General features: G+C 33.6%; 1 protein-coding gene across 1 annotated transcript in view; it reads left to right on the top strand.

Annotated features, from left to right (window-relative positions):
- The window catches only part of GDI2 (GDP dissociation inhibitor 2), a 32,582-nt gene that overhangs the window by 4,782 nt on the left and 5,249 nt on the right, over positions 1 to 22,551 (top strand). The window contains exons 2-7 of the mRNA XM_051961855.1: positions 5,031 to 5,138; positions 6,672 to 6,771; positions 8,091 to 8,225; positions 15,640 to 15,838; positions 16,995 to 17,126; positions 21,731 to 21,830. Of these exons, the coding sequence (XP_051817815.1) occupies positions 5,031 to 5,138; positions 6,672 to 6,771; positions 8,091 to 8,225; positions 15,640 to 15,838; positions 16,995 to 17,126; positions 21,731 to 21,830 (774 nt within the window). The remainder of the gene's footprint in view (positions 1 to 5,030; positions 5,139 to 6,671; positions 6,772 to 8,090; positions 8,226 to 15,639; positions 15,839 to 16,994; positions 17,127 to 21,730; positions 21,831 to 22,551) is intronic.

The raw sequence follows: 22,551 nt of genomic DNA, 5'->3' as shown, positions 1-22,551 counted from the left end.
TTGAAATTGATTTCCTTTATTGCAAGGCTTAACACAAAACCAGTTGTATAGGATTTAGAATTAGTAGGGGTTCAGAAAATTCTTCACCTAAAATTTCTACTAGCACCCTTCACATTTATTGTGAACTTCATAGTTGTAATTTATTCACTAATTTAATACATAAATAATAGTAATAATAAAATAGCTAGCATTTATACAGCCCTTTAAAGTTTGCGTAAAGATAAACAAGTAGAAAGATTAATGCTAATTTAGTCCAATTCCCTCTTTTTAGACATAAGGGGAAAAAAAAGTCCCAAAAGTCACAGTGATATCAAAACTAGGAGTTGAATCCTGATTCTTTGATTCTAAATCCTTTATTTTCTCTACTATTGGGAAACAGTCCTTAATTTTTTTTTTTTTTTTCCCAAGCCTTACTGTTTAATTTAAGTGCTGTGATTTTTTTTTTTTTTTAAGAGTATGTGATCCTATGGATCCATACTAATTTGAATGGAGTGTGAAATGCTGTATATTTTAATAGAGGCGGTGTGACACTTAAGCACTTAAAATATATATGTGGATTTTTCTTCCAAAAATGGAGCCCTGACATATACTTGTGCCATATGGAAAGATGGTTATTTGGGCCCTTAAATGGTTCATCTTTGCATCTCATAGTGCTTTGCAAATAATAAGGATTCACTCAGTATTTGTTGATGAATAGAATGCATAAATATTTTAGAATACATTTTGAATTAGTAATTATTACATTTACAAACTATGATAGTAATTTATTTGTGCTCCTTCTGACTTTAAATCATTGACAACATCATCAATTTTATTTATTTTTTGCTGAGGCAATTGGGGTTAAGTGATTTGCCCAGGCTCACACAGCTAGGACATGTTTAGTGTCTGAGCTCAAATTTGAACTCAGGGCCTCCTGACTTCAGTGCTTCACTGCACCACCTACCTGCCTCCAACATGATCCATTTTAAACTGGTTTATGTTAACTAGAATTGCTGTTTGCATATATCATTTTAACTGTGGATAAGTTTCACTGTATATCTTTAAGGATTTAGATTTCCTTTATCATGTTTTACATAAGGAAAAAATATTATAAATACCATTTCTTCTGTTGCAAAAGCAATGTCTACTCAAATGGACCCAGAGGAACAAACATTGGACTTTGAAAATCTGACTTATCCAGTCCCAGCTCTGTTATCGTCCAACTGTGTGACCTTAAGAAAAGCATTTTCCCCTCTCTCAAAATTTCCTTATCTTTAAACTTAAAAAGGCTTAGGAGTTAGCTTGGTCTAAGACTCATTCTAGTTCTAATGTTGTATGATTCTGTGATAGCTGCTCAGACTGTATTAGAAATGTAGTATTCTGGCAAAATTCTCAAGGGAAATAGGATGACTGTTACTTTCATTTGAGATATTTTGAGATGTTACTGCTAGGTCCTATTCCTCCCTTCTGTGGCAAAAGCAATGTCTACTCAAATGGACCCAGAGGAACAAACATTGGACTTTGAAAATCTGACCCCCCCCCCCCCCTCTCTTTCTCTCCTCTCTCTCCCTCCCCCTCTCCCTCTCTGGGTTAAATGACTTGCCCAGGGTCATACAGTAGGAAGTGTTAAGTTTGAGGCCAATTTTGAACTCGGGTCCCCTCCTGACTTCAGGGCTGGTGCTCTATCCACTGCACCACCAACTGGTACCCCAACCCCATTTGGGATTTTCTTACCTAAGACATGGAAGTGGCCTTCCATTCCTTCTTCATCTGCTCATTTTGCAGGGGAGGTTACTTCGGAAAACAGGGCTAAGTGATTTTCCTTGGGTGGGACAAGCTACTGAGTTGTCTGAGGCTGAGATTTGAATTCTTTCTGACTCCAAGCCTGACACCGGGTCTACTGTACTACCTTTTCCTGCCCCCTTGTTATTTGCTACTAGTTAAAAAAGAGGACGATCAGCTACAATAGATTGTATACTCATAAATACAAGCAAATGCATATATTAAAACAGTCTTTAATAAACTCAAGGCTCTTAAATACTGGATCAAGAATTAACATTTGAAAAAGTTACTGGGAAAAGTGGAAAAGCAATCTGGTAGAAATAAGATACAGACCAGCATTTTATATACTCTAAATGTCTATATTATCTCAAAATGAAATGCCAGATCATATAAAAATGAGAGGAACAAAGGAGAAATCCTTTTTTTTCCAACTACAGGTTTGTGATATTAAAAAAATAGAGAAGAATATAGAGTAGAGAAGATCACAGAAGATAAAATAAAAAATTTGGATTACATAAAATTAAGTTTTTGTACAAACAAAACCAATAGAGTCTAAATTAGAAAAGGAATAAAAATTTAAAGTGAGGGGTGGGAGGTGGAAAGACTTTACAATTAATTACTCTGATAGAAGATTTGACATCCAAGAAAAATGGTTTAAAATATGTAAGAATGAAAGCCATTCCTTAATGCAAAGTTTGGTGTAAACTGTACATAGTAAATATTTTAGGCTTGTGGATCAAAAGGCACAATCAAGGATTATAGATGTTACATAACAAAAGAGGAAAAAATTTCTGGTGTAGCATTTACCTCTTGTCAAACCTCTTTTAAAAACTTGCAAGACCCAAGACTGAGCTGTCCATAAAATTCTGGAATAACTCGATCTCGAATCCCTCAAGAAAATGGCAATATGACCAACTAGCCCAGACGTTTCTTTCAGATGTTTTGAAGAGCCTGGCCTTAGCAAGTGAGGATGGAAGAATGGGCAAATAAAAAGAATCCCACTATTAAAAGCTATTATGGTGACATAAATTTAAAAAAAAATATTAAAAATACAAATATTGCAAGCAATCATAAAGAATTCAGGTACCAAGGAGTTATGGACAGGAAAACCATGTTTGATTTAGCAGTTGCCATCATAAAGGAGTGGAGAATTTGGTAATACAATATTACAGAATTTAAAAGATATAGGCTTACAAGCAAAAATAACTTAAACTCTGAAACATGTAAGTTTAATCCTAAATGGGCAAAGTGGACATTTAACAAAATAGAGCATTTATAAAGAAAACACAGGAGTTAAAGGGAAAAAATAACCATCCGCAAGTAAATTATAAAGGACTAAACAACAATAAAATGTTTCATTCTTTAATACTGGGAGATGATACATGTGTCCCTTCAAATTCCCATCAGGGACAGCCAAGAATTAATGAAGAGCAGAACCAAGAGAACATTTGTTATATGCAATAACAGCAATGTTATTTTAAGAACAACTTTGAACATCCAATGCATTCAGAATACCTGAATCAGGAAGATGGCATTTGAATCCAGAAAGATTACTGTGGTTGTAGGTAATGATCAGCAAGTTGATTCAGAAAAACATGGAAAGACTTGGACTTATGAAGGAAGATGCTACCCACTTCAGAGAAACAGATGAAAAGAGGAAATAAGCATAGTATGGTCTTAAATATATGTGTATGAGTGTATATGTGTGTTTGTTTATAGATATCTATAGATATGTGTGTTTATATCCATATTAGTTGTAGCCTCCTTTAAGGCTATAGGGGAAGAGTAAGGGGAAAAAATGAAAAGTTCATAGCAGAGAACAAAAGAAAAGCTGGGTAGCTTCAGAAATAGAGTATAAGTTATATAGGTTTTTTTTAATTTATTGTTTTAAATTGAATCTTACTGAAAATTACTGTCTTAGGGGTAGGTAGGTGGCACAGTGGGTGGTAGAGCACCAGCCCTGAAGTCAGGAGGACCCGAGTTCAAATTTGGCCCCAAGACACTTAACACTTCCTACCTGAAGCAAGTACCTGACCCTGAGCAAGTCACTTAACCTCAATTGCCTCAGCCAAAAACAAAAAAAAAGAAAGAAAGAAAAGAAAAGAAATTTATTGTCTAATTGAATTTGCTTTGTACATGACATTTTTTTCCTTTAACATGTCTTGTATTCAAATAACAACAAAAACAAAAAAGCATTCTCAACAGTAATTATAGAGGGCAGAGGATCTGGGAGTGGTTGTTAACAGTTTGTCGATCTTAATAAAAGAAGGGAAAGGGGGAGGGCAAGAAAAATATAAGAGAAAGAATAGGAAAACTTCCACATAATTGGGGTATATAACTAGAAGTCTGTGCAAATAAGAAAGTGGGAGCAATTAATAATTGAACCTCACTCATCTAAATTAGTCAAAGGGAAGAAAAATTTTACTCAATTAAGGAGGCAAAAGAGAAGGAAGGAAATGGGAGAAGGGGAAATAAAAGGGATAGGATAGGGAGAGGAGTAATAGTCTTAAATCAAAAACTTTTTTTTAAAAAAATAGCTATTTATGATATTATTGTGATGGAGTACTATTTTGCTATAAATAAGATGAAGATAATGATTTTAGAGAAATCTGGAAAGACATGTATGAATTGATGTAAAGTGTGGTGAGCAGAACCAAGAGAATAGTTTTAATATTGTGACAACCAAATAACTTTGAAAGACTTAGAAATATGGATCACTGGAATAGCCACAATTCCAGAGGATTGATGATAAAATATGCAGATTTAGATTTGTTTTTAGACAGCCAAAGCAGGAATTTATTTTCCATCACTATATAAATTTACAACTGTGGTTTTATCTTTCTCAGTTGGAGGAAGTGATGGTGTGAGGGTGAAGTAGATTTTTGTTTATTGAAAAAAAATAATTAAAAAACAATCTTTTGTTGTTGATAAAGATTAATATATTCATAGCCTCAATACTGCAGTTAGCAAATTCCTAGTGTGTGTGTGTGTGTGTATTCCTTATTATTCCTGGTTTCATTCCTAAGAGTACAGTTATTTTTACTAGCCTTTTGATAGCTTTATCATATAAATTCCATTTAAAACCTTGATTCAGTTAAAATGGTTCCTCGTCTTACTGCCTCCATTAATTTTTTGCTTTGTAAAAAGTATCATCCTAATTATGAAGTATTTGTCAGTGAAGAAGTAGTAGCTAGGAATTTTTGCTGTTGGCATTTGTGACATACCTTTCTACCTTTTAAAATACTTACTCTCTTCATCTCTTCATATAGGAATGTATCCTTTCTGGGATCATGTCAGTAAATGGAAAGAAGGTCCTTCACATGGATAGAAACTCCTATTATGGAGGTGAAAGTGCATCCATTACACCACTGGAAGATGTAAGTTGTAGTTAATAATTCATTTTTGTATTATCAAATGTCAGATTTTTAAAATTATCTCATTACATAATGATGTTGATGTTTACATGGGGATTATATTTGTATAGTATTTATATCCTTCTGAATATCTTTGTTCTTCTGAACAAAAGTTTAGTACTACTAATAGGCTGCTGTTTCATGCAGTTTTTTGTTACTGTTTGACCCGTGATTTTATTATTGTAAGGAAGTTCTGATATTTCCTTTACCAATGCAAAATGGTAAGAATTCGTCAAATACTCTGAAGTACTGAGTAAGATTAGGTGACTTGATTTGGAGATCTAACTTGAAAAAGCATTTTTAATTCTTATTTGGGATTGGAATAATAGAAATTTTGTGACCTTTGATACCTACCATTTGTAATTGATTTGTTATGATTGTCATTTTTATGCTTAATTGATTGTGGACAAGAAACATTGATCTGTTCTTTTGGTACATCTTTCGCATGAAAATTTTGGAAACAACATGCCTAATTCAACATTAAATTATCTTGTTAGTAGAAATTTTAGGAATTATACAGAATTTTGTTTAGTTGCATGCTTATGAATTTGAGAAAGCTGAATAATATGAAAAACAAATTAAGTGAATTAGGCTTCCTTTTCTAGGATAAGAAATAACCTATCCTTCTGTATTATCAACACTTGTTCTTATATTCTTGAATATAATATTGGCAGGTGGCTTTTTTATATACATTATCTCCTTTGAACATCAACGTAACCTTGTTTTATTTGTTTATTTTGAGGGGCAGTTGGGTTTAAGTGACTCGCTCAGGAGCACACAGCTAAGAAATATTAAGTGCCTGAAGCTGCATTTGAACTCAGATCCTCCTGACTTTAGGACCCGTGCTATCCATTGTACCATCTAGCTGCCCTTTGAATATAGTATTTAATATATTCTTGGAAATTGTAAACATAGATTTAAAAAAAAATTGAACAGGTTAATTTGATTTGAACCCATCTTAAAACTATTTTGGCAGCTGAACGAATTAAATCTTGTTTTCAGCTTTTCTAATCTGTAGTAATAGAAAAACTTGCTCTTATAACTTGTTCAGTGAAGAAATGAGTTTTAGATTATTTTTACAAATAAGGGATATTATTGAAGGCAATAGAGTAAATGCAGGTTGCTGATAGTATTTTTTTCTTTTGTGAAGTAGTCCTGGGTCTGTAATTAATGCATCTAGTTCTTGCTACTGAAATGACTGTCCAGTTACTTTCTATAGATTAATGGAAGAGAACTTTTTTTTATAATAAAGGAGATAATCCTTCAGTGGATCTGGACTTGAGCCTTATTAAACAGTCCAACCTGAGAAGGCTTCACATATGAGAGACATCAAGAACTGCCTTCTACTAAAATTTCACTAATTTTAAAGTATTGGTATTAACAGTGCAGAAACTGACAACTTTATCTTTCTTTGAATCTAACTTTACATTGAAATGCATATTAAAATTCAAAGAAAAAATAAATGGGCAATTAAATATGTACTATTTTCTTTTTTAGTTATATAAGAGGTTTAATATACCAGGAACACCACCAGCCTCAATGGGAAGAGGACGAGACTGGAATGTGGACCTAATCCCCAAATTCCTTATGGCAAATGGTAAGGAGTACCAATGATTTTGGTTTTCTCTTTTTTATATCCAGTTTCTAAGTAAAAAAAAAAGGTTCTGAAAAACTTAACACTGGAAAATGTGAGTAGCATTAAACTATTCCTTCTACTTCTATCAGCAATAGGTGTTTAAAATATTGATACTTCAATAACTTTTACATTTACATAGGGGTGATGTCCAAAATCATGGTGTTCCTTTTGCAACAGTGTGTTAAATAGCATGTTATATTCAGATCATCAAGACTAAATATTAAATTGAGAGGATCAGAAAATATCTTCACATAATAACATTAAAGCCTTATGGTATGATGGCAAGCATTCATTACAGATATGTTAGTCATACTTTTGAATTATCATAAAAATAAGTTAAGGATTGTTTGATTTTTAGCCCACATGGTTTTGAATTTTCTCCAAGTAGAATAAGCTTGTGAGTCCATGTCAAGTTATGAAAAAGTTTTCAGAAACCTAAATACTAACTTTAAAATGATCGTTTGCATAAATTATTCACTAAGTTAACTCAAGTCATTTATTTGGAATACTTTTTTCTTACAAGTATGAAAACAATAAATATTTATTTAATCCTATTGTGAGTAAACTGTTAAAAAAAATTACAGGTCAGGAATTAATGCATCTAGAAACAATGGTTATTTAAATATAAATTGAATCACATTTAAATGTAAATTATTTAAATGGTTACTTAAAATATAGACTGAAAGGATTGATCTATAAGTTGTACACCGGCACTTTGTTTGGATAGATGAATTTCCTATATTTTTGCTCATTTCTGAGATAGTATTTCCTAAATACCTAAGTAATACAGGTATGAGAAACTTAGAGAATAGATTCTCACCTATTGATTCTCCCTTAGTTCTTTCCTGTGCCTTTTCTCTGTTGATTATTTTAAATTTCCTCTTTGTAGATTATTTGTAAATAGTTATTTGTATGTTGCCTTCCTCATTGGATTGTATCAGGAAGTGTCTTCTCCCATTTTGGGGGGCGGGAAAGGATGGCAAAGTATCTCTAGCACTTGGCGCAGTACTTGTCACATGATCATTTAATAAATGTTTGTTAGCTAACTTACTGAAAGATTTATAAGGTAAAAATGGATGTTCTAGTGCTCAACTATAGCAAGGCATGATGTGAGCATTTTGTGTAGTTGTTTCTGTAGTAGCAGCGTAATAGTATTCATAATTTTTAATAGGAAGGAGAAAATAATGTTTATAATCTTGAATTTTTTTGTCAGATTTCTTTATTAAGCAAGTACAAATAACAGTTTTGTTAAATCTTTATGATATTAATCTTTTTTATAGGTCAGTTGGTTAAGATGCTGCTTTATACAGAAGTCACCAGGTATTTGGACTTCAAAGTAACTGAAGGAAGTTTTGTCTACAAAGGAGGGAAAATCTACAAAGTTCCTTCCACAGAGGCTGAAGCCTTGGCATCTAGTAAGTAGTTAAACTTTAAATTTTGTTTTCTTAAGTTCACTGAGCTGGGAGGGATCTTAGAGATAAGTCCAGTTCCTTCATATTAAAGATGAGGAAACTTAAGATACACAGAATTTACAGAAGTTATCAGTAAATGCTTATTAAGAATTTATTATGGACTAAATTATTGTGCTAAGTCATGGGGAGGGATACAAAGAAAGGTAAAAATAGTCCCTTCCTCCATGAGCTTATGTCCTAATGAGGAAGTCACATGTAAATAATTGAGTACAACAGAGTAAATGGAAGATAACTAGTAAATGGCAGAGCTCAGAGTACAACTCAGCTTCTAATCCCAATGTTCTTTCCATGAATGAGCTTCTCCATTCAACTTTCTTTTGGCGCCTCCCTACTTCCTCTCCCCTTAATTTGATGGGACTTAATTTTTAACTTTAATAGAAAAATCTCGTTCAAATTGATTTTAGGCACATACTATAAGTCATTTAACCTCTGTTTCCTTTAACTATAAAATGGGGATAACAGTGGCAACTACTTTCTAGGGTTGTTATGACAATCAAATTGTAAATTCTTGCAATTATAAAGCACTCAGAATTCTTAACACATAGTAAATGCTATATAAATGTTAGATATTATTAACTTCCTAGCTATGCTTGCTATTCCTTGATTCAGGAGGAAAAATAATCTGGGGAAGAAGGATGGATTTCAAATTTTCTAGAGAAGTCTGCGGTACTGAAATATCTCACCTATTAGCCTGTTATTCATAGTTTAAATGGTACCACCATACATTGATTCTTTTGGAATAGTCTTTGCCAAATTGCTCTTTTTAAATGAAGTACATTTTTGCTAGGAAATTTCTATTATCATCAACATAAGTTTGAACATCTGCAGAGAATATAACACTGTGATAGAGTTAGATAAAATAGTTTCTTCCATCATGGAATTTTATAGTCTAATTGGGGATATAGAATGTAAACACCAAAATATAAATAGCAAGATCTGATAGCATGTAAAGACCTGTTGGGTTGGGAAGCTCCATTCAATTTATAATAAGATTTTTGTCAATAGTTTTCTTTAACACCACATATAGTTCTAACTTACTCTTATATTTTCTATTTCTGTGAATTTGTACCTTTTATTTCATAATAATCTATATATAATCATATTTGTAATAGAATTATATAATATGATATAATATATAATTATATAATATAATAAATCCCTGAGAAACTAGGGATATTGTTAGGAATTATACCTAAATTCCTGACTATTCATTTCTGAGCCCAAAGTATATGTGCCGATGGACTATCTGTCATAGTCTATAGGTATCTGAGTAGTTAGCTAATTCTTTTGTGACATTATGGACATTTTAGAAGGCTTGGTAATGATTTGGTAATTAATGCCATACACCGTCTATAGGGAGTCATGGAGAAGAATTGGGACTCTGTACTAGGCATTCACTGTGATGTAAACCCTTTTGGCAGGGATGTCTTGTTCTTTTTTTAAAAGCCTTACTTGATCAGTATAGCTTTCAAGAAATTTTTTATGATTTTTAGAAGTTGCTTTTAAGGTGTTATTGCTGTAATGAACCTAATATTTATTTTTAATCAACATGTGTCATATACTTTATATTACATGAATCATATTTTCTATATCTTTCAATCATATGACTTTTTTTTTTCCCTCTGAGATAATTGGGATTAAATGACTTGCCCAGGGTCACACAGCTAGGAAGGTTAAGTGTCTGAGGCCAGATTTGAACTCAGATCCTCCTGACTGTAGGGGTGGTGCTCTATCCTCTGCACCGCTGCCCCAATCATATGATTCTTAAGATGTGATGTGACTTAATGTGAAATATGTTTTCATCCCATCAATCATCAAGGATACTTTTGATGCATATAGAGATAATTCTCATTAAAACATTATAGACATGGGAAGCATATGTTATTTCTTTAATATTTTCCTTTTTTGGTAATAGTAAGATTTGAGATTTTCCACGAGTCTTTTTATTATTCTTCTCTCTTTCTAATAGTTTGAGATCAGTTAATACTTTAAAATTGTGATGTTTCCACTATGGCCTTCCTTTGTGATCTCGACCAACTGCTCTTTTCATCTTTATTTTATTTAGTACTATTTCTACTACCATTTCTAACTGAGGTATTATATAGGACTTGGATGTTAGGCACTTATTGATAGTTTTTTATTTAAAAAATTTCAAGTCCTTTTCCATTTTTTTTACCTCTTGTACTTTTTTTAAAAAATAATTATAACTTTTTATTGACAGAGCCCATGCCAGGGTCATTTTTTACAACATTATCCCTTGCACTCACTTCTGTTCTGACTTTTCCCCTCTCTTCCTCCATCCCCTCCCTTAGATGGCAAGCAGTCCTATACATATTAAATATGTCACAGTATATCCTAAGTACAATATATGTGTGCAGAACCGAACAGTTTTCTTGTTGCACAGGAAGAAGTGGATTCAGAAGGTAAAAATAACCCGGGAAGAAGAACCAAAATGCAAACAGTTTGCATTCATTTCCCAGTGTTCTTTCTTTGGGTGTAGCTGCTTCTGTCCCTCGCTGATCAATTGAAACTGTGTTAGATCTTCTCTTTGTCAAAGAAATCCACTTCCATCAGAATACATCCTCATACAATATTGTTGTTGAAGTATATAATAATCTCCTGGTTCTGCTCATTTCACTTAGCATCAGTTCATGTAAGTCTCGCCAGTCCTCTCTATATTCATCCTTCTGGTCATTTCTTACAGAACAATAATATTCCATAACATTCATATACCACAATTTACCCAGCCATTTTCCAGTTGATGGGCATCCATTCATTTTCCAGTTTCTAGCCACTAACAGGGCTGCTACAAACATTTTGGCACATACAGGTCCCTTTCCCTTCTTTAGTATTTCTTTGGGATATAAGCCCAATAGAAACACTGCTGGATCAAAGGGTATGCACAGATTGATAACTTTTTGGGCATAATTCCAGATCGCTCTCCAGAATGGTTGGATTCGTTCACAACTCCACCAACATTGCATCAGTGTCCCAGTTTTCCCGCATCCCCTCCAACATTCGTCATTATTTTTTTCTGTCATCTTAGCCAATCTGACAGATGTGTAGTGGTATCTCAGAGTTGTCTTAATTTGCATTTCTCTGATTAATGATTTGGACCATCTTTTCATATGACTAGAAATAGTTTTAATTTCATCCTCAGAAAATTGTTCATATCCTTTGAACATTTATCAATTGGAGAATGGTTTGATTTCCTATAAATTAGAGTCAATTTTATATATATTTTGGAAATGAGGCCTTTATCAGAACTTTAACTGTGAAAATGTTTTCCCAAAGACAATGTGGAATGTTGGAGGGGATGTGGGAAAACAGGGACACTGATACATTGTTGGTGGAGTTGTGAACACATTTAGCCATTCTGGAGAGCAATTTGGAATTATGCTCAAAAAGTTATCAAACTGTGCATACCCTTTGATCCAGCAGTGTTTTTACTGGGCTAAGTGAAATGAGCAGAACCAGGAGATCATTATATATCTCAACAATGATACTGTTTGAGGATGTATTCTGATGGAAGTGGATCTCTTCGATAAAGAGAGCTAATTCAGTTTCAGTTGATCAAAGATGGACAGAAGCAGCTACACTCAAAGAAAGAACACTGGGAAATGCATATAAACTACTTGCATTTTTGTTTTTCCTCCCGGGTTATTTATACCTTCTGAATCCAATTCTCCCTGTGCAACAAGAGAACTGTTTGGTTCTGCACACACATATTGTATCTAGGATATACTGTAACCTTTTTAACATATAAAGGACAGCTTGCCATCTGGGGGAGGGGCTAGAGGGAAGGAGGGGAAAAATCGGAACAGAAGTGAGTGCAAGGGATAATGCTGTAAAAAATTACCTGGCATGGGTTCTGTCAATAAAAAGTTTGAAAAAAAAAAAAAAGAAAATGTTTTCCCAGTTTGTTGCTTCCCTTATAATCTTGTTTGCATTAGTTTTGTTTGACCAAAGGCTTTTTAATTTGATGTAATCAAAATTATCTATTTTGTGATCAATAACGATCTCTTATTCATTTTTGGTCCAAAATTTCTTCCTCCTCCACAAGTCTGAGAGATGAACTATCCTATGTTCCTCTAATTTATAATCTCGTACTTTATGCCTAAATCATGGACCCATTTTGATCTTATCTTGGTATATGGTGTTAAGTGTGGGTCCATGCCTAATTTCTGCCATACTAATTTCCAGTTATTCCAGCAGTTTTTGTCAAATAATGACTTCTTATCCCAAAAGTTAGGATCTTTGGGTTTGTCAAACACTAGATTGTTATAATTGACTATTTTGTCTTGTGATTCTAACCTATTCCACTGTTCAACTAATCTGTTTCTTAGCCAATTCCAAATGGTTTTGGTGACTGCTGTTTTATAATATAGTTTTTAGATCAGGAACAGCTAGGCCACCTTCATTTGATTTTTTTTTTTTTCATTAATTCCCTTGAGATTCTGACCTTTGATTCTTCCATATGAATTGTTATTTTTTTCTAGATCATTAAAATATTTTCTTGGGGGTCTGATATAGCACTAAATAAATAGATTAGCTTACCTCTGTTGTACTTTTATGATTAAATTCTTAAAATACCTTTTGGATTACTACTTAACTGGATATGTTGACAAGCATTCTTGTATTATTTTGGATCGGATCTGTGATTTAATTGGTGTAAGGCATTCTTGATGAGCAGACTTCCCTCTGTCAAAGCACATCAGCACCTATTCTGTACCTTACTCTGTGAGAGTTATCCGGGGCATTGAGAAGTTAGATTACTTGTCCAGCGTCTGAGTCAATCTGTCAGAGACTGGTCCTCCAAAAGATTCTCCTGACTAAGGCCAGTGTGCTCGTACTCACTCACACATACAGGCTTACTCTTACTCTTTGCTCTCTCACACTTCACCAAACTTTCTTTAAAATTATCTTTTGTTTGGCAGCTTTAAAAAACTTTTTTTTTATTTTGAGATGATATTACTTATAATCTTAGAACATTTTTTCTATAAGGTTAAAAAGTTTTACAAATAGAATTTATTTTTTTGAGTATATTTATGGTTTTTTTTTAAAACCTTATCAAAAATTTCCCCAGACAGCCATTTTTAAAAAAGAACTTTTTATTTAGAAGTTATATGCATAGGTAATTTTATAGTATTGACAATTGTCGAACCTTTTGTTCCAATTTTTCCCCTCCTTCCACCACCCCCTTCCCCAGATGGCAGGTTGACCAATACATGTTAAATATGTTAAAGTATAAATTAAATACAAAATAAGTATACATGTCCAAACAGTTGTTTTGCTGTACAAAAAGAATCAGACTCTGAAATAGTGTATAATTAGCCTGTGAAGGAAATCAAAAATGCAGGCAGACAAAAATAGAGGGATTGGGAATTCTATGTAATGGTTCTTAGTCATCTCCCAGAGTTCTTTCACTGGTTCAATTCATTCCTGCTCCAGACAGCCATTTCTTACCAAAAAAATGTCCGGGGGGGGGGGGCAGTTAGGGTTAAGTGACTTGCCCAGGGTCACACAGATAGGAAATGTTAAGTATCTGAGGCTAGATTTGAACTCAAGTCCTCCTGACTCAAGGCTGGTATTCTAACTACTACGCCACCTGGCTGCCCTCCCCCCCCCCCCAAAAAAAAAAAAAAGTCATTTTTTTAAAGAAAAAGAAGTGAAAAGTTTTACATTGGAAAAAGTCTGAAAATAGGTGCAGTGTGTATCTTCCAGCTCAGCAAAGGGACAGTGTACGGGGTGTCTTCTTATATCCCTTCTTTGAAGTCATGTTAATTCAAAAGAGCTCATAATCTAAAATAGGATTACTAGTGACTGTCACATCTCTTGTTGGCTGGCTAAAGTAGTTTCTGGCTTTCCATGGATTTAAACTTAACTTAGGAAATATAGTAATAGTTTGTGTTAACATAGTGTTTTACACATGTGTCATTTTTTTCAATGTTAGCAGTTTGTTTAAATAGGTCAGTATGACTCAATTGCATGCCATTCTTCCAGCTTGATATTGATACAATCTTTGTCTAATACTAATAAGAAGCAAAATAAGTAAAAACATGCGAGATGCTTTAAGCCATTTAGTGAGGGAGAGGTAATTATTACAGTTGTATAGGTGAAGAAATAAATGATGGCTTTGTCTTTGGCTGCAGAGTCTGGACTGAAGCTAGGATCATTCTGACTATAAGGCCAGCTCTTTATTCTGACCACCTAATTGCCTAAGACACAGACATATGATTTGAAAATGTTTCCTACATAAGTAGTATGTTTTTTGCTTGTCAAAATATTTTATGATTTATATGATGGTATTTGGTGCTTCTCTGACATTTTCTGTTTGGAAGAAAATATTGATGATATTATGGCATGAATCTGTATTCATGAATCTGTATACAGATTCATATATAGACTGCAACACTTTGACTTGTTTCATTTCTTACTCCTGAACCATTTTTTTAAAAATCATTTTTTGCAGTCTTTCTATAATGCTTACCTTTGTAATGAAGTCATTGAATGTTAAAATATTTGTTGATTTAATTTGGAGAGGCTTATCAAGTTCTTCATAGAATTCTTTTTATTTTCTGCAATTTTTTAGTACATAAACTGCCTTTATTTTCATGATGATCTTTTTTGGTAAATGCTTATCATAAGCACTACCAGATAAGTTGTTCAAATAACACATCAAATGATTTCCCCCCCTTTTAATGTTTGATAAAATCAACATTTCTGGTTCTTTTAAATTACTTCTCCAGGGGAAAAAAATTCTTTGCATTTAGCTGCCCCTTACTTTTTCTTTTATAGTTTCATTTATAGAGAATGTCAGTACTTATGATTTAGATCATAAAATCAGGGGTATATATAGTAAGTAAAAGGAGAAAAAAAGCATACTGGAATTTTGAAATGTTGGCCCGTGCTTATTTTCTGACCTCAATCAGTGGTTCAGCTGCCCAATATCCATTGCTAAAGGAATAGCGGCAAACAGTATACCATAGAGGAGTTTTTTTTTCACGCTATCTGTTACACTGATCATGACATCTAAAGATGTATATTTCATTTTTCACTAATTGATAGTGATTAAAACTTAGAAAGCTTTTATAATTATATTTTATTTTAAAATCTATAACTTTGATTTAGTTGTTGTACTGTCAGTTTTGGGAAGTTTATGAAACTGAGAATGTATTACTTTCCTATCCTAAGACAATCTCTATCCAAAGTGCTTCTTGTAGTATATATTGAAAATTATATTGGATTCCTTATTCCCAATTACTCACTTTGTTCTAAAATTTTCCTCTTGAACACCTTGCTACTCAATTCTCATTTATTTTGTGTTTTTTTTTCCCCCATGTGTGAATATATTTAGGCTTGATGGGGCTTTTTGAGAAACGTCGGTTCAGGAAATTTTTAGTGTATGTTGCCAACTTTGATGAAAAAGACTCCAGAACCTTTGAGGGTGTTGATCCTAGGAAGACTACAATGCGAGATGTGTACAAGAAGTTTGATTTGGGCCAAGATGTCATAGATTTCACTGGCCACGCTCTTGCCCTTTACAGAACTGATGAGTGAGTTTTTGGCATTTTAGTATTCTTAATTTTGAAAAATCTCTACATTTCCCCCAAGGGTTCCTTAATTTTTAAAGTCCTAGAAATGAGCTCTTAGATTAAAATTTCTACCATAACAGTTTAGAAGATGAAATTGTAACCCTCATTGAAAACAGCCTTATTCTCTTCAAATAATAAAAATATGTGAAGAGGTCTGCGTAGGTCATATTTTTTAGAATATTTTAAACTACTCCTTAGTTTTTCATTTAAGAAGCAGCATGGTGTCCTGAGAAAGACAGGAAAAACTTGGGTTTAAGTCCCATATATTAATACATACTGACTTTGTGTCCCTGTGCAAATCAGTGCCCTAGGTGACTTCCTTAAGGCTTGAATTGTCATTCTGCATCATTGAAGGGAATTTCCTCACCGGGAGTTCTTATACCATTGAAATCAGAGATTTATCCCCTTTTTCCTCCAATGTTTGGACACCTAATCCAGATAACCAAGTATCATTTAAGTGTGTTCTACCCCTAAAATCTTCATTGTAAGTTTTATACTATTGTTTAAAGATAAATTTTCTTTTTAGCGCCTTTTCTCAGTGCATTCTTCAGTAATATACCATGTTTCCCCGATAATAAGACCTATCCCAAAAATAAGCCCTCCCCTTACTGTGTAAGATTCCTCGAAAATAAGCCCTTCCCCGAAAATAAGCCCTATTGAGATTGCTACTGTAGTGAAGGTGCTCCCCTGTGCTACACGCTACGTTATGGTACCCTCTGTATGCACCATCCCCTCCCCCACCCCCACCCCCCCTGAAATGCACACAGCGCTCCGAGCTGCATCCAATCAGAGCTGCAGCAGTGAGCGCATCATCCTGTTCTTCCCCAGTGATTTGCTTGCTGGCGCCATTGAGAACATTAAAATAAGTCCTCCCCTGAAAATAAGCCCTCTGGTGGGGTTTTTTTCCTGTCCAAAAAAATAATAAGACAGTGTCTTATTATTGGGGAAATACGGTATCTGTTCTGTGATGTAGGCATTTTAATGAAGCAAATTATATCCTAAAGGTGAAGTAAGTCAGGTATTTAGTTCCAGGATAGTTGAAGAATGAAATTAGTGTTAGAAACAAATAACTAAGTAAAAACCTTTACTAATTGCCATTACTTTTTTTTTTTTTAAGCTATTTAGATCAACCATGTTATGAAACCATCAACAGGATTAAACTTTATAGTGACTCTTTGGCAAGGTACGGCAAAAGTCCATATCTTTATCCACTATATGGCCTTGGAGAACTGCCTCAAGGATTTGCAAGGTAAAAGCTCCCATTTCTGTTGCTTGAGTAACAATGTGGTCTTAAGTTCAATTAGCTGATACTAATGTGCAGCATGGAAAACTTCATTGAGTTGTCACAATAACATAGGCATATATCCTCTTTATAAGATGACCCTGATATGACTTTATTTGAATTACCATAATTCCATGTTATTTTCTTTTGAATATTCTTCATAATAGAAAAACTGTTCTTTAAGAGTGAATTTGATCTTTGGGAAAATCCAGAATAATTCATAGCCAAGTTTAGGGTTAATTAGGCAGGTAATAATATTTTGTCTCAGAAAATATGACTATGATACAAAATTGAATTTTCTTGATCCTGAAGTTCTGAAATTGCTGCCGCATAGTTGCATTAAATACGTGGATTCCCAGAGTGACTTCTGCAGAAATTTAACATTCATTTGGGTATTTTAAGTTCTAAAACATTTTTAGAAAGTCTCATTACCACATAATTTGTGATGACATAGAATTGACGTCTTATTTTGAATTATGGTGTTTAGCAATAATTTTTCTTTTCTCCATAGTAAAGTGTCTTCTTATGGGGACAAAACAAACAAAAAACTTAAAATATCAGAGAAATTAAACTACAAAGGAGAAGTAAAGGATATTACAAGTAAACAGAACTCAAAGTTAATAGAGCTTTGGTTCTGGCCCTTTTTGCCATTTGCTCCTTGTGTTGTCATTTTGGACAGGTTATTTAACCTCTTGGAACCTTTGTTTTCTTCTTGTAAAATGAGGAAGCTAGATCTCTCACTTGAATTCTAAGATCATTAGTGTTGAAGATTTTTGGTAAAGTAGAATGCATATAATAACAGTTCTCTTTAATTTATAAGAGCAATATTAATCATGATCACTTCTTTTTGGCTTTGAAATGAATGTCATCTTGCAGAAATTTTGTATTGAATATCCACTGTGTATTAGACATAAATAAGTGAAAAATAAAAGAGAAAACATATATTCTACCTTCTAGAAACTTCACATCTGGTTGGAAAGCCAGAAGATTAAGCAAAATAGAGTTATGGTTACCTTTAAAATAAAAATAAATACTATTTCATTTTTGTACAGTGATCAGCCTTCTCTCCCTCTCACTTTATTCCTCGAGAAAGAAAGAAAAACAAAACTATACTAACATGTATGGTAAAGCAAAACAAAATTTCTAATTGTTCATGCCTTTAACAAATGAGTATCAGTATGATAGTCTTTCTAAGCTAAGCTGACCACCACCATCTCCCTGCCCTCCCCCTCCAGTTGAACTTTGGTGATTGACTAAATCAGATAAATACTTTTAATTTCCAGCTTTTAAACCACTATATCCTTGATAGTAAGTAGTGTGCCAAAAGTGAAATTTAGAATGAGGGTTTCCCTTTTTTTGTCATAAATGCTTTCTTACTGGGCCATTTGGAATTAACTTTATGTGCATATACATGTAAATCTTGATTATTAAACTTCCCTTTATCTAAGTTGAGATGAGAGCTTTTGTTTTTGACTAGAACTTAATGATGTCATTATTTTTAGTCCTCAAGACCTCTCTTTCTAATTTCCCTATAAATGTTGAGGATCCTACCATCCCACTAGGAAGCATCACTTCCATTAAGAAATTGTAGCATAATTGAAGAAACTTGTTTTTGGAAAACACCTTAGGAAGCTATGTTTTTATTTTTCTTTTTATTTAATTTAATTTTTTTTGCTGCTGAGGCAGTTGGGGGTAAGTAAGTGACTTGCCCAGCGTCACACAGCTAGGAAGTGTTACGTGTTTGAGGCTTGATTTGAACTCAGGTTCTCCCGTCTTCAGGGCTGGTCCTCTAGCACTGCTCCGAGGAAGGTGTGTTTTTAAAAAGAAAACTTTAAATCACTCTTTCTAGCCTATCTCAAAGTAAAGGGGTCAGTAATCTTTGAATTAATAAAAAAATTCTTAGCTTTTGAAAGAGACTACACAACTTTAACTTGTGTTCTTCATTGTTGCTCTTGATGATTTTTTAAGCTTTTATTTTTCGTTCAGAATTTAAACATGTAAAAAGAGAATTTTTATATTCATAGAGCATGAAAGACAATTGTAAAAGAAACAAATCTCCAATTTCTTAGTGCTTGCTTTAAGCAACAACAACATAATTCCACATACTGCTTTAAAAACTGGTTATCTGGATTTCCTTCTGTTCCTCCTTGTCATTCTTTTTTTGATATCACTATTGCTAACTTTCCCTCTTTCTCCTCCTCCCATATTAAAAAATAAAGAGAAAAAATTCCTTATAACAAAAAAGAATTGTCAAGCAAAACAAATCTATATGTTCCACATCCAAAAATGTGTGTCATTTTTCACCCATTGTTCTCTATAAGGAGGTGAGTAGCATATATTATCAGTCTTCTGGAATGTGGCATTCTTAGGTTTTTCACATTTTTTTATTTATAATAGTGTTTTCTTGATTGCTCACTTTACCCATGATTCTTTGAAATCATCTTTTGCACACATTTCTTATGGTTCAGTAATAGTCCATTCTATGTATATGCCATAGTTTAGCTAGTTGATACCCCTTTAGAGTCTAGCTTTTTACTTTTTTGTTTTACTTTTAATTTTCTCAGGATCAGGAAGTTAGGGCTTTCTGGTAACTGTTCCCTCCCCAGCATTATCCCTTTTCTCAAGTCCCCGTTTCCAGTTGGTTTTCTGTTTGATGCATTTCTACATTGTTTATTTTTAATTCATCTTTTATCTGTTTCAATAAGATAGAGGTTCACCTCATGCCCAGTTCACTCTGCTCTTCCATTGTTTTCCTATACTCTTTTCTACACCTCGGTTATGAGCAATGGCAATGTATTTTTTTTATTTTCCCTTCTTTTTTTCCTTTTCAAACTCTCAGAATAGAAGCATTGTACCTGCAGAATCTTTTCTTTCTTACTGAAGTCCCTTTGAACATGTTATGGTTCTGAAGGGACAGTTGTTTCTTCTCTCCCTATTAGTACTAAATCATAAGAAATAAATAAATTTATCTTTCTAGATTTCTCTGGATTTTTGTATTTGTATTTCAAAATTTCTACTTGGCTCTGGTCTTTTTTTTCATCAAGAATATACAAAAGTTCTTTATTCTACTGTTGGTTCCTGTAGGATTATACACAGCTTTTCAGAGTAAGTTATTCTTTTGCCTTTTTGGAATATTGTATTCCAAAATCTCCCTTTTATAATAGAAGCCACCAATTCTTTTGTGATTCTGATTATAGTTTCTTGGCACTTGAACTGCTTATTTCTGGCCACTGTAGTAATATCTTTTCTTTGACACAGGAGCTTTGAATTTTGTTTATGTCATTCCTAGTACTGTTTATTCTGGGATTCCTTTTAATCAGTGGATTCTTTCTGTCTTTCTCCTCTGATTCTAATTGATCTGGTCATTTTCATTTAATGGTTTCTTGAAATACGGTATCTAGGATTTTTTTTTTTTTAAATCATGGTTTATAGGAAATGGCAATGATCCTTAAATTATCTTTTCCTTTACCTGTTTTCTAGGTCAGTTTTTGAGGTCAGACATCTTACCTTTTCTTGGATTTTGTTCTAATATTTCTTGCTGTCTCATGAATACATTGATTTCTATTTGTTCTGTTCTAGTTTTCAGGAAGTCCACTTCTTGGGTAAGGTTTATCACTTTCTCTTCTAAACACTTCTCCCAATTTTTTTCTCTAGAGCTTTTAATTTTTTATTTCTAGCTTCATGTCTTTTAGGTATTCAAGTAATCTTTGTGGAAAAATTCACTTTTCCTACTTAGTTTCTCTCCTTTTGGGTAGATCTCTAGATCTGTAATACATTTACAAAAGAATCGGTGTTTTCTTTGGTTTACTTATCTCCAGCTTTAGTTCTTTAGGACAGAATTTGAAGTATTGCTATGCTTTTGGTTAGGGTGATCTTGCCTGAATCTTCTGGATATCTGTGTTTCTCTCCCCACCCAGAGCTTTTAGATTGAGAGCACTGGATCTTCTGGGCCCTGTCTGATGTCCCAGGCTTGAGGGACATGAGAGCCCTCCTTGCCTGGGGTCTTCTGGTTTAGGTGTGGCTGCCTCCTTCCCTCTTCCTCCTCCTTTCCCCCCCTACCCCCTTCACCACCCATTAGTGCTTCATGAACTATTGAGATCCTCACCCTGGGCCATTTTGACCTTCTTGGGTCTTCCTCTGGGGTGGAGTAGGAAATTGCTATTATCTTTGAACCCTTTTGTTCATATTGGGAGGTTGCTACTGTTGCACACTGAACACGTGTCTGTACTGGTTTTGGTGGCAGTTTCTTTTCCTATTTCCCCATGGCTTCTAGCTGACTTTTTATGCCAGGGAAGAAGAGTCACCTACTGTAGGTTTCCATCTGGTCTCTTCATCTTTATTTGGTCTAGTGTAGATTTCAGGTTTTTGCTGGAGTTGATATGTGGTCACTGTACTTGTTCAGGCAGCCATTTTAATTAGAAGTTTTTATTAACTTTTAAGTCAAAGTCTTCTAAAAGGAAGTGAATAAGTGGATTGATGGAAGTGTCCTTTATAAAAGCTATGAAGAAAGTTTTTAACAGCTATAATTAAAAACTTTTACTGAGGTGTATTTTTTTCCCTTTCATTTATAGGCTAAGTGCCATTTATGGAGGTACCTATATGTTGAACAAGCCAATTGAAGAAATCATTGTAAAAGATGGACAAGTGGTTGGTGTGAAATCTGAAGGAGAGGTATAGTAGCTTTGGATTTGGGAAGACATCTAATATTAAATTTTGTCATTTAGTGAGTACTTAGGCAACATCTATTTAATACTTCTGATAATCACAACTAAGATATATATATATATATATAGAAAGAGAGAGAGAGAGAATACTTAACATCCTGTGTGGAAAATTACTAATGACTATTTTGAACTTTATTGGGTATAAGCTATGACACTTAAGTAGTAAAATATTGTTTTAATAATGTCTCGAGTCATAAATTTTAGATGTGTTTTAATTGTAATCTTCAGAATTATTCTTTACACAAAATGCATTCTTGGCACTAAGTTAGCTTTGTTGGATTTAGTTATGCTTTACTTTAGATGTGTATTGGTGTAGTAGAAAAATTATTTTGACTGGAAGTCAGAGAATCTAGATTCTGAGTCTGAGCTATTAAGGTTGGAGTACATGATCTTTAAGGTCTCTTGCAACTCATGTACTGTGATTTTATAATTTAATCAATGAGGTCATTTGGTTAACACTAATAGCTTGTACTTGTTTAACATATGGTAATATGATATGTTGCTAGTCTTATAATAAGATACTATTAAATTCATTTTTGGAGAAGTCTTTGGATCTTGACTAAAGTACAAATAAACTTGAAAGAGGTAAGTTAGATTATTAGATATTTCCTAATGAGAATGAAGAATGGATGGCACAGTGGATAAAGCACTGGGCTTGCTGTCAGGAA

The sequence above is a fragment of the Antechinus flavipes genome, chromosome 5, assembly GCF_016432865.1.
Source record: "Antechinus flavipes isolate AdamAnt ecotype Samford, QLD, Australia chromosome 5, AdamAnt_v2, whole genome shotgun sequence".
Taxonomy (NCBI): Eukaryota; Metazoa; Chordata; class Mammalia; order Dasyuromorphia; family Dasyuridae; genus Antechinus; species Antechinus flavipes.
The sequence above is the reverse complement of the archived record's forward strand: the minus strand, read 5'-3'. Positions and strand labels throughout refer to the sequence as shown.